Source organism: Vanacampus margaritifer, chromosome 3, assembly GCF_051991255.1.
Source record: "Vanacampus margaritifer isolate UIUO_Vmar chromosome 3, RoL_Vmar_1.0, whole genome shotgun sequence".
NCBI classification, from domain to species: domain Eukaryota; kingdom Metazoa; phylum Chordata; class Actinopteri; order Syngnathiformes; family Syngnathidae; genus Vanacampus; species Vanacampus margaritifer.
In genome coordinates, this window is record NC_135434.1 from 9,318,412 (window position 1) to 9,331,029 (window position 12,618).

Genomic DNA, 12,618 nt, shown 5'->3' on the forward strand with positions numbered 1-12,618 from the left:
AGCTGATATGAGGAAGTGAAATTTGTGGCTGGGCCACAATTAGTGATAACAAAATGGTGGACCATCTTAAAATGGTGGGAGATAATGCCCAATGCCTAGAGGGGAAAAAAATAAGAGAGTAAAAAAGGAGGGTTCGGGGGTCAACAAAACAACGGGGACCTAACTTCGCTGCGTCCATTGCTGGTTGCTGTCAAGTAGTTGAAATCAAACCACTTATCCATCTTCCACAGTGTTTTTCCCCATTAGTGTCACAGGTGCACTGGAGTCAATTCCAACTGACTTTGGTGCGAGTAGCAAGGTTTGCCAGCCAATCATAGGGCACCCATAGACAAACAATTTAGTGTAGCGCCAACTACTGCCAAGGAAGACTTACTCCATTTCATTATTATTTTTTTGCTAGTACAGGTGGCTGGTATCGGCATCCTTCACGAGTACCAATGTCTTGCAATACCTGGTATCGCCCATGCCTAGAAACTAACATGCTTGATTTCACAATTCGGGAGGAAGCTGAAAAAAAAAACCCACACAAGCATGAGAAGGCCGAAGCATCGATCGGGAGGCCGCAGGAACACGCGGTCAAGACCGCTGTTTGGGTCTCAGGGTTGAGGACACAGTGAGCCCTTGGGCTTTATGTGTTGCAGCCTTCTGAGATATTCATGATTATTATGTAACAAGTGGGAGAACCGAAGAACAATTAGAGGCATGTCGCTCCCGCTTCCTTCTCTGTCTGAAGGCCAAACTAATATTACAGACATTAGAGTCCATTCACAAAATTAGTGCAGCTTCATTAGTAGACACTTGGAAATGCACTCAGTGGAAATTAGTCATCCCATTGAAAAAAAGGCTAAAGGTGTTTTTAAATTAAAATCTTGAAGGTAAAGAGTCATTTCCTTTCCAGCGGCAGCAATTAGTAGTCTATTTAGTGATTGCGCATACTGAATTCAACTTTCATCTTAAAATGAAGACTTTTACATGGTTCTCGTTCACCAGAATGACTCTTGATGTAATGATCTCAAAAGCCAAAGCCAAAGCCTGCAGTAGTTTCCATAAATAATTCAATGAAAGGGATCATCTGTTTTGAACATTTCAGTTCCTGCAGCGGCGACATCACCCAAATCTGTGCACCGTCGTCTATCACTAATCTACATCAATGCAGTCACAATGTTAGGAAATATACAAAGGCCATAATGAAATGAAAAACAGGAAGTATAGAGAGATTCTTACGCTGCACCATATGTATTCTACCATAAACACAGCAGTAAAGTCATGTAAATAATCTACATGACCAAAATTTATCTCCTAAGCCATAAATAAAGCAATCAAATGACAAACAGTAAGTGCAGACGTCCAACATGTTTCCCGTGCGTCCTCTCTCACCTTGAGGGCGTGATGGGAGTCAGGTCCTTCCCCATGGTTTGGATGACCCGGCGGCCCCACACCCACAGGCCAGCGCAGATGCCCACGCCGCCGTAAAACAGCAACCAGATTGGAGTGGCTGCGTCTTGCATCACACCACCCTGGTCGTAGATCATCCACAGCGCCACCAACGGTCCGATGGCATTACTGCACAGGGGGGAGGTTTAGAAAAGTGAGGATTTTGGAGGTATAACGCCCGCCAGCGAGATACAATATTGGTACCTGACGTCGTTGCCTCCATGGGCGAAGGAGCCGAAACAGGCGGTGAGAATCTGCAGGAAGTGGAAAAGCAGAAACACCTCCGACTTGTCCTTCTCCTCGTGATCCTCCTCGACCAGGTCGTCTAGAGGCATAGGTGCGGATCCCCCTTCTTCCTCCACCCCCTCCAGCTCGGTAGCCAGCTTCATCTCCACGCCGCCCTCTTCTGCCTCGATCTCCGCCTCGGCCACGGCGTTGCAGTACGACGAGTAGCTGTCGTACCGTATACGCTTCTTGGAGTAGGACACGCTGTTGCTGCGGCCGCCGCCGCCGCCGCCGCCCTCCCCGACCAGCTTCTCGCTGTCGTCCCGAGACTCCGTGCGCATGAGGGGCTGCACGGGCATTCCGCAGATGGCCGCCGTGTAGCAGGTGTAGCTGTTGTTGCGACGCAGCAGGCGGTAGTTGTTGTCGGGAGCGCCGGCGCCGGCGGCAGGGCGCTCGTTGTCGTCCATCCGGCCCAGGTGGATTTTGTGTAGCAGGTCTTTATACAGACCTGAGTCCGTGTGCACCGTGTGGTACACTTGGCCGTCACTGCGCATGTGGCCGTCGAAGCTAAAGCTGCCGTTAGAGACCGGCGACTTGAGGCAGCCGTTGGTCATTGAGTGGGTGCGGCCTGCATGATAAAACAGGAAGTGGTAGCAGATGATTTCTTTAATGTAGTTAGAAACGCTTAGCACATGGGTGTCCTAACTTTTCTGCCATGGGCAACATACAGAAAAAATGAAGGATGCAAGGGCCACTTGTGCCATAATGCAGGCAAACAGCACTGGCCGTGTCAATTACCAAAAATTCTGATTCAATTATCAAATTATCAACACATACTGTCGCATGACAAAAAGGTTCGGGTGACACAAGATAAAAAAGGTTTTGTTCTACCGGTAGATGTTGCGATTTATTTAAAGTGGAAGTCAACCTTAAACATTTCTTGACAATAATATGTTATATGTGACCTCACTAGTCTAAAAAGGACATTCTGATTAATATTACATTTGTGGAATATGAGTTATGCAGCAAAATCCAGCCATTTTTAGGCATTCCCGGGGGCGGCCATTTTGCCACTTGCTGGCGACTGAAGATGACATCACAGTTTTCTGTTTTGTAAAGCTGAGCTGTAATTAATTGGTTGTTACCTGAGACATGCGCAACATTGATGTCATTGCCACTCAACAGCAAGTGGCAAAAAGGCCGCCTTCTGTCAGATTGTGATGTCATTTTCACTCGACAGCAAGTGGCAAAATGTCTGCCTTCTGAAAATGACATCCCAGTTGCTCAGGTCTCAAGTAACAACCAATCACAGCTCAGCTTCTAAAACAGGCGAGCCGTGACTGGTCGTTGCCTGAGCCCTGAGCAACTGTGATATCATCTTCAGTCGACAGCAAGTGGCAAAATGGCCGCCTCCTGAGATGGATAAAAAAAACGGCTGGATTTTGCTGCATAACTCATATTCCACAAATGTAGTATTAATCAGAATGTCATATTTAGACTAGTGAGGTCACATATAACATATTATTGTCAAGAAATGATTAAGGTTGACCTCCCCTTTAAGGCGGGTTTAATAAAAAATGAAGGCCTACTTTTATAAAAATCTAACTTAAGACACTATTTACACAGAGCACAAACGATAAACATAAAGGCCGTACCGTAAACTCTGCCGTTTGGCATGACGCTGCCTCCGTTGGTCAAGTTGGTGAGTTCGCTGTTGGAGGTGCGAGCGTTCCTCTCGCTGCTGCCCCCAGTTAGCGGCAGCACAGCCTCATCTGCACCCTTGGCCCCGGGCAGCTCCTTAAAGACGGGACTCTCCTCCTCCTCCTCGGGGATCTTGTCCAGGCTCTCGTCGGAGATCCTGGACAAAGCCTGTTCCTTCTTTAGGCGACCTGGAGAAAGAGATGTGACGGACAGCTTCATGTGAAAGAGCACCCTGGACAGAACAATAGTTAAACCCCAATAGTGATCTTAGGCCAATCTACCGTCTGGTGTATGACATTGTCACAAATTATTTTTTTTCCAGGCTTCAAATTTAGGTAATAATTGAGACCTTATTCGTCACACAGCACAATCGCCTCAGTTTCTCAGGGAAGCCAAGCGAAAAAGCTCAACTACTTATATATGCTGACAGAGCTAACCAATGACACAATACATATCCTATAGTTTATAAGGTCTCAATTATAGCATAGAATTGTTGTGAGTCACACACGTGACAGGAGAATGACCCCATAATAACCAGAGAGGGAATTGACAAACATATGGAGCGCGCTTCCCGCTGAAAAAAACAGTACACGAGTTGAGCCATCAGCTGGTTCAAAGCCAACTAATTCCAGCAAACCACCCCGTGGAGTTAAAAAACAACACTCGATCCAAACACAACCCGGCTCCAGCCATTCACCGCTTCATTTTAGGCGTATGTAGTAATGACCCGATTAACGTCACCTATAATCCTTCCAGGCATCCAGGTCACAATGTGTTTGGATACTTGGCCTCGTTCGTGTTCGTTTTGGATAAATTTGAATGTTGTAGAAATGCCAATCCCAATAAGTGAAGCCTTAATCATTTTGATTGTGAAATACTGCTGTGTGTACTGTAGAGGCAAAAACACTTTTGGGAGGCTTTGGCAAGAAGCCGACGAGTCGACGGCGGGTTCTGTACACCTACTTGCTATTTTCCTCTTCATCCAGGGACAGACGAAGAACCAGACTACGCCTGCACATACCAGCGATCCTGCCAAGGCGATGAGAAAGATGGCCCACACTGGCAGCATCTCGATCCCCAGCACTGCAAGCAGTGAGCATGCGCCACAGTCACGAGGTAAGAACACGGTGTCAACATACGGCTACCTTCGTCTGCCAACGCTTTTGTCACACCCGCGGTCGGAATTTTGAGCGAGCGGATTACAGCGGCGGCATCGCCTCTTATGCCTGACGTGATAATTTGATCGTACGTTGGTGTCAGTCTACACGCAGATCTTACATGGCGCTCCAGTGTACATGATGGAGAAGGTGTTGATCCCAATGGTGGTGGCGTAAAAGAGCGGCAGCGCTCGCAGGCCATTGGGGACAGGATCTTCCTGAAAAGATAGACAGGCACATTTTCGGATAAGAAGATATGATTTGTGTCATAGATTATAGATTTAAGACAAAGTGGAAGGAATTTGAGGAAACATGACGTAGGGAGTCATATGCCGCATTTCTACAGTACACAACTGGCTCAACATGCGTGGTGTGTTTTTTTTTTTTTTTTACTTCAACATTGTAGTACCGTGGGAAAATGCTAACAAACAACAAGCAAGGAGAATGAGGGTCTCCTCTATATAGTGTACTTCTCAGCATGTACCTGTTGGCCACGGTAAGGAGACAACTTATTTAACAAGAAAAAGGGCAGATTATGGAGTCTAATAAGACTGCAGTGTTAAGAATTAAAGCACAGGAAAAACCCTTAGGTAACTTGATGTGTGGGTTTATTAATGTAATTTGTAGCCTTTTTACAGTAAACCGCCTGTAAATTAGCTTTTTGGCAAATTTTGGGGGTAACCTATATCTTCTGCTAGTCACAGAAAAAAAAACGTATTTGTTGTTGTTTTGTGCTGCCATAGATTAATGAACGGATAGCAACATAGGAAGGTACAATAAAACAATATTCACAGGCATGCATTCTTTATCCTCTGTAAAGAATGACAAATAAAACCTATAGCTTACGGAGTCCCTCAGTAACTTTTTGTTGTCTGTATGTCTGTATTTTCTTGCCACTTGGTGGCCATAACGCACACAACAGATTATTGGCATTTCCGGTAACTTTAATAACAAAAAAATATTTGAGATGATATGAGTTAAAAGCTTGGGAGTTAGACATTTAGACAAAAACCTTTGCTGCCATCATTAGGCGATTACAAGCTTTTTATGGGGTTCTCCAATTATTGCTAAATGTCACTATGGCATGGCAACAAATGTATGCCCCTAGCAGGTTCTATTGTTGTCCATGTAACTTTGCTATTACCAAATCAATTATACCAGGGGTCTGCAGCCCGCGGCTCTGGAGCCAGATGTGGCTCTTTAGTCCCTACTAAAAATGTCCTCAAAGTGACCAAAAATGTCAGAAAGTTAATGGCAAAAAAGCAACAAAAAAAAAGAATAAAAAACTAATAAGAAAATAGCCATAAAATGTACCAAAAAAAAAAAGGAAAAGTGAGTGAGTGAAAATTATCATATGCCCATAAAGTTGCTAAAAATGTCAGAATTTGACAATAAGTCAGGAAAGTCTATAAATGTATAAAAAATTATGTATGAAAAATTACGCACAAAAATAAACTAATAATAATAATCCAAAAACAGAAGCAGCTCTAATTATTTCATGGGCCCTTTCGTTCATCACAATGTTCAAATGTTTTGCGGCTCCAGACAGATTTTTGGTTATTTATTTTGCCTAAAATAGCTCTTTTAACAGGAAAGGTTGCTGACCCCTGAACTATACTATTGGGATTGACATCTCCCAACCCTCATGATATCAAAACCGAGCCGAGTGACTTAGCCCCGAATCCCTGTCAACTAAGCCGTTGGCACCGCCATAGCAACACCAGCGGAATCCCCCACCACCCCCCGCCTCTGCTGACTCAGATCAGCTGATGAGAAGCTTCTCCGATGTCAGACTTGTTTAGCAAATAGTTGTCTGATATCGCTGCCAGTCGGACCCTTTTAGCCTCCTGCTATTGTAATCACTGAGCCGCTGTTCTGCCGCCAGCCTGCGTGCCACACCACGTGAGTCGGGCGTCGCGTGTGCATTCAAGTTCTGACCTCTAATTCAAAGGAGATACAAGAGACTGTATCATAATGTCGATCCACGTTTCCGCCAAATGATAAACTCAAATCAGATAAATTAAAGTTAAGAACGTCATCACATCCTACTGGTGTTCGATTTACAACAGCATTCCATTACCACAACATCAAAGTGAGCCAGATTTGTATTAAGTGTCTCACTAATTTAGGCTAACACAGTGGTAAAATAATAGTCTATTTGTATGTATAAAAAAAAATTGCTGTACCTACATAAACAAAGTAAGTACAGTAGTACCTTGTTTACCTGAACCTGATTTATTCTTACACTACTAGTACTCAAACTAGTTCACTATGTGCAGTTTGTAACTTCAAAACGACGACATGTTGTGGCTGTCCGCTGTCGTAAAATGAGGAAGCGCTAAAACCATGGCGGCCAATCAGGACATCCTCTTAGAATGTGGTTGATTATAGTTCAGTGTCCCAAAAAAAAAAAAAGGTTCAGTTTGGCTCCCTTTGCAACAAACTGGTTTAGAAATTGTGATAACAGGCCATGACGTCAAACATGTACTGCCAACTTTTGCAAAACATGTTTGCTCTTATAATCAGTCTAAAAAGAGAGAGGATGGCTGTCAGCAAGTTAAATATCAGCATTTTATATTAACACTCAAATAATCCCCCTTTTCACCTTGCCGAAACACAGACGAGCTCATTTGACCCGCCGATGCAGTCAGGTCTGATCGAACCAATCGCCATGCGAGTCCTTCATCCTTGCGATCACGCAGTCATGACCTTATAACGAGCCGCCACACGTTTTCCTTCCTCGCCTGCCAGAGATTGACTGTTACATAATGCGAGATGCGCTGGTGTTGCCAAAGCAAATGGATTTTTATTAGCAAGTTTGTGTGTGCGGCTGTGCACGTGTCTACATTTTTTTTTTTAAATTCAGACACTAAGTCGGGGTGACAGTTAAAAAAAGATCTTTAAACCGCACACATTCCGATTTGATTGGCCACACTTTTTTTTTATAAGAATAATAGCTTCTCACCAAAGGCGATTTCACATAACTGTGAAAAACAATTTCTCAAATTGTTGGTGACAAACCCAATTTAAAAGTTAATATGTCGAAATTGGTTTTGCTAAAAGATGATTGCTTATGTTTCATGTCCTGCCTGTTTAATGAATACAATTTTGTTAATTTAAACTAGAAACCACAATGCTTTGTAACACTCTCTCTAGATACCATAAAAGTTGTGCAACACAACAACCAGACCTTACGAAGATAAAACAAAGGAATCCAGACCAACCCCATGATTGCAGCTTTAGGTGATTAAGAGGTGTGTATTAATTCCAACAACCCACCTTGTTGAGGATGGTAGTCCTGATCAGGAGGAAGAGGATTCCAGACATGAGTCCAGACAGTAGGGGGGAGATGAACCACGACGACACTGCACACAAAGAGAAGTGATCAGAATAGAAACGCATATCCAAAAGTAGCAATTGAAACATGCTTTTTACATCAAATCGACTCGTTTTTCTGTTCGGCCCACATGAACTCGGGTCAACTCATTATGCATGCTCCCCACGCCTAAAACCACGTGGGGGAGGTAACTCTAGCAACTTGCTTGGCTGATCGTCAATAGAAAGCGAAAAAAACAAAAAACTTTGCAGTGGAGCGTTGCACAACATCTTAAGCTAACAATTCTCAAAGGCTTTATATTACCAATCTTCACCAACTGAATCCACTGGACGCCCTTGGTGCCTATGGCGACCATGGAGAAGCCGATGGTAGCGCCCACAATGCAGTGGGTTCCGGAAATGGGCAGTTTGAGGAAGGAGGCGATGAGCTGCCACACTGCAGAGCCTGTAAAGCGTTAAATGAAATGTAATGCATAAAATACAAATGACATCTCACACAAAGATGAGAATTAGTGACTCAAATGGAAACATTCTCACACTCATACTCTATCTAAAGACTAAAGTCATCATTTGAAACAATTTACAGAACAAGTGGACGATCGACCAGCTCAGTGGTTCTTAACTTTTAAAACAACTGCTGTTTTCTCAAGCGGAGGTGAGCAGATTCAATGAAAACAGCAGAGGCCCCAGAATTGAACCCTGCGGCACACCATACGTGCCATTATCGTATATGTGAATTCATATTCACATATTCGTCCGAACACTTCTTTTTTTTTTGCTCAGCATTAAGTATGAAGGGATTACAATAGTAAAGAAATCACATGATGTACAGTACCATCACAACAGTCACAAGTCAACTATTGAAACGCACCAAATTTGATGTAGCGTCACGCTACACCTGCAGCCAATGATGGCCAAGCGTATCATCACGGATGTGTGCTTTGACCTCTGCCGAACCCCTGGGACTTACTCACTGAACCGGTGGGGTTTAATCGAACACCGATTAAGAACCACTACTCTAGCTGTTTCCTGATTGGTGACCACAAAAATGTTCCTGACCTGAACTCAGTCATCCTGTCGGCTATAGAGTACGGTTCAAAGTTTTGGCGGGAAAAAAAGTGCTTTCTTTCATAAAAAAAAGCACATTTCTTAAAGAAGTGACCCCAAATGTTTGAATGGTCAAGTCCGTTCAAATCATCTCTGATAGTGTCATCAAAAGTGAACTTACCGATCATGGCGCTGACCTCCCCCGCCATGAGCACAGGCACCGTGTCGTTGTACAGGTTGACGTCGATGATGCCTTTACGGATGGTCTCGCCCACTTTGGCCCCCAGCAACATGGAGCCCAGTGTCTCAAAAATGGAGGCGAGGATGCAGGCCTGCTTCAGCGTGACCACGCCGGAACCAACCGCCGTCCCGAACGAGTTGGCCACGTCGTTGGCGCCCACCGAAAAGGCCAAAATGAAGGCGATGATGAAGCCGAAAATGACCATCCACAGATACGAATCCAGATCCATTTTGATTTGCTTTCACCCGCACACAAGAAGAGAATCAAATCTTAAATACTCTAAAAAGTGAAAGTGCTCCGCACGTGTTATTGGGTGCTTGCGGAAGACTTGATAGGCCCGCTCCTTTTCTTCGTCCCCTGGTCGGAAAGAGGTGGAGGGGTGGAGCACAACTGTTAACTAAGCTTTTGGAGGTGAGTCCAAAGATTGGAGACTAGTGATGGTGGGTGCAGAGAGCATTCCATAGTTTAATGTGAGACAGCCTGTCCGCACGTTCCCTCACCTGCAAGAGAAAAGAGAGACGGATTAGACGAATGAATCAGGACTTTCTTTTTTAAACTAATTTGCTCCCAAAAACTTATAAATATGTTTAATTTTAAATGTTTGAAGTGTCCCCAAAACGTATTTATACGAATATTTTTATGCTAGAGCATACAGAACGCTTTGATGCAGCCTCTCAACTGCACAAAACTGTTGAAGCAATGGTAGTTATTACAAAAACGGCCAGCAGGTGGCAGCAGAGTAGAAGAGATCAACCAGGGCCATGTTGAAAACAAGCTGATTTACCCACAGTTCTATGCAGATTTGTGAAGAATGATGAAACTTAGCTACATTGTAATGCTAATTGCTGCAAAAGAGAAACAGATAGAAATATACTTTTTTTTCTTGATGAATGAAGATACTCTAATCTTTCTTTTGGTAGGTTCCATGTTTTTATAACAACACAACACAATATTGCAAAATCAGTCAAAATCCAGTAAAACAGCCTGGAGCGAAGGGGATTGCTTCAGTGAAAATGGCTGGGAGTGAATGAGTTAACAGTTTCAATTGCTTCTGACAACAACCCCTTTTGACTGATTTAGAAATGTCTGGATGGTACGAATAATGTATGGATGGACAAATGTAATATTAATCCGAATGTCATGTTTAGACTAGTGAGGTCACATATAACATATTACTGTCAAGAAAAGTTTAGCGTTGACTTCGACCTGTAAAATTCTCTATTCAACTCTTAGTGAATTAAAATGCCCATCCTGAATTTGTATCGAAATAACATAGACGCTGATAATGATTCTGAAGCTGATGCAAAATTAGAAGCAAAAACATAATGTTGCTTTAATGAGGAGGCAAATGCACCATTGCCTTCTACGGTTGTGTCAATTGTTCACAGGAATCATTCCATGTAAACAAGTCGATTAGCTCAGCATGAGCTGTGCTCATCACGAGTGGGGGGCAAGCAGTTACCCTCTTCCTCACAGGAGAGCTCCATCTGGAAAGACTGAGGTCACACACTATTCTCTAGCCCCCATTGGACCACTACACACACACACACACATAAAAGCTTAAGTGGCTTTGATTGGGTCCGGGCGAAACCACATTGGATCATTATGTGCCATCTTATTCTTGACGGCTATTTCATTCCTTAGTTAACTCAAAATCTGAAACGTTTAATTCCCCCCTTCTGCGCAGAGGATTGTATAAAGCGTGCTCAGGCTTGGCTGTCAAATGTCTAAAAAGGCTGTTAATTTAACTGACAATAGACGGTTATTATTATTACCTTTCCCACAGACATGAATCAGCAAAAAGGACCTGTCGACAGATCAGATGCTATAAACGACAATCTTGTCCGCCGAGATGATTACCACTAAACCACACCAGGTTAATAATTTACAGCCAGGTATTACAGCTCCCTTAAGAAGGTTACAACACTTCCTGTTAAATTATGGTGAAGGACGGAATGCTGTTGCTCCCACCGAGCAAGGAAATGCCAGACTTATGCAACATTGCAATCTTTATTGGATCATGCCGACCTGTGCATCCTGACTACACCTGACCACTTGAAAATCATTGCTTTTTACGTTTCCTGTCTCCATGTGCCTGAAGCTCCTGGGTCCCGTTTCTTTGCATCTATCTGTTTGACCTTGTTTTTCATGCTAGCAGCTGTCCCACAGCTACGTTGTAACTACATTTATAGTCATGTGATACTGACACTGTGAGTCGGATGGAAATTGCATTAGGGTGTCGTGAAGGCCTCTGAAGCCGATGTAATTGATTGGTGGGAATGGTCCCATTTACATTGATGAAGGTTTGGGCTTGGCAAATGTGCATTCATTGTGACCATTCTGAGGAACCGCTATACAAAAGCGTCAAAGAGTAAATATTGGGACACATAAATCAGAGGAAATGGAATTCTAGTAGCAACATGACAAGTGATTGCCATCTAAGTGAAATTTTATCAAAAGCATGTAATGAGCACCTCAAAGGCCTCTTCATAAAAATAATCCATTCATGAAAAAAAAAAACTATTGATGACAGATGTAAACAACCTATTCTTCTGCTCTACGAACCAATAACATTCGATTGGTGCCATTTAGGGCAACTGAGGCCGTTTGAAACGTCAGTTATTTTGATACGTGGATTAGGAGAACCCCTCAGAATTTCAATCCATACACGCTAAAAAAAAAAGTTGGGTCGAAAATAGCCCAACTCTGGGTCAAAAATAGACTGATCCTCTGCTTGGGTCAATTTGACCCAACTTATAGTCAAGAAATGGGTCTTATAGTGTAACTCATAAATATTGGTCCTTTACTTGGGTCCAAAAATTGGGTCATTTTGTATAAAACAACCCATAAAGTGGATGGGTCCATTTTTGATCCATAATTGGGTTACTTTTGACCCAACTGTTTTTAGTGTGTATGATATTATTGGCTAATAATTTCAACGAAACTTGTCAGCCAATCAGAGAAGGGCTTCCCCAAGTAGCAGATGTAACCACGGAGTCGAGGCGATACTGTATGTTGAGAAAAAAAAAATCAAGTTATACTCTTTCACACCAGATTTTCTAAAAGCAATATCCCACAAAAACGTTCCACAAAAAAAAGCCCCTCACAAAATACTACTGTACTCAGGTTGAAGGAGCCATTCCAAATGGATCATGTGCTTTGTGTTTTCAGATCATGTTGTGTATCAAAGAACTATTTGGGTAGATCCAAACTGTTCAGATTAGCTACCTTATTTCCGCAGATCTGTATCTGTTCAGGTAAGATGTGTGCTCAGAAATGTACAGTATTTGTTCGGATCTGATAAGACTACTAACTATTTTGGACTTGACCTTCTTCCACGATCTTGCAGAAAAAGGTTCCACAGCTGTGCAACGGGTGCTTTAGACTTGCAAAGTAGAATCAAAGAGTTGTATAAAAAGTATTTTACGATGTGTCGACAAACTCTCATCTGTGCATTTTAAATGGTTGTTGATTAAT

General features: G+C 43.1%; 1 protein-coding gene across 5 annotated transcripts in view; it reads right to left on the reverse strand.

Moving 5' to 3' along the window:
• Positions 1-12,618, reverse strand: part of slc20a2 (solute carrier family 20 member 2) — a 47,702-nt gene that overhangs the window by 11,456 nt on the left and 23,628 nt on the right. For all 5 annotated transcript variants that reach the window (XM_077562613.1, XM_077562608.1, XM_077562610.1 and 2 more), the window contains exons 2-9: positions 9,082-9,641; positions 8,158-8,298; positions 7,797-7,882; positions 4,639-4,735; positions 4,324-4,443; positions 3,315-3,548; positions 1,639-2,287; positions 1,378-1,563 (exon numbers count right to left, since the gene is read on the reverse strand). In XM_077562613.1, coding sequence (XP_077418739.1) covers positions 1,378-1,563; positions 1,639-2,287; positions 3,315-3,548; positions 4,324-4,443; positions 4,639-4,735; positions 7,797-7,882; positions 8,158-8,298; positions 9,082-9,370 — 1,802 coding nt within the window. In that variant the 5' untranslated portion in view covers positions 9,371-9,641. The remainder of the gene's footprint in view (positions 1-1,377; positions 1,564-1,638; positions 2,288-3,314; positions 3,549-4,323; positions 4,444-4,638; positions 4,736-7,796; positions 7,883-8,157; positions 8,299-9,081; positions 9,642-12,618) is intronic.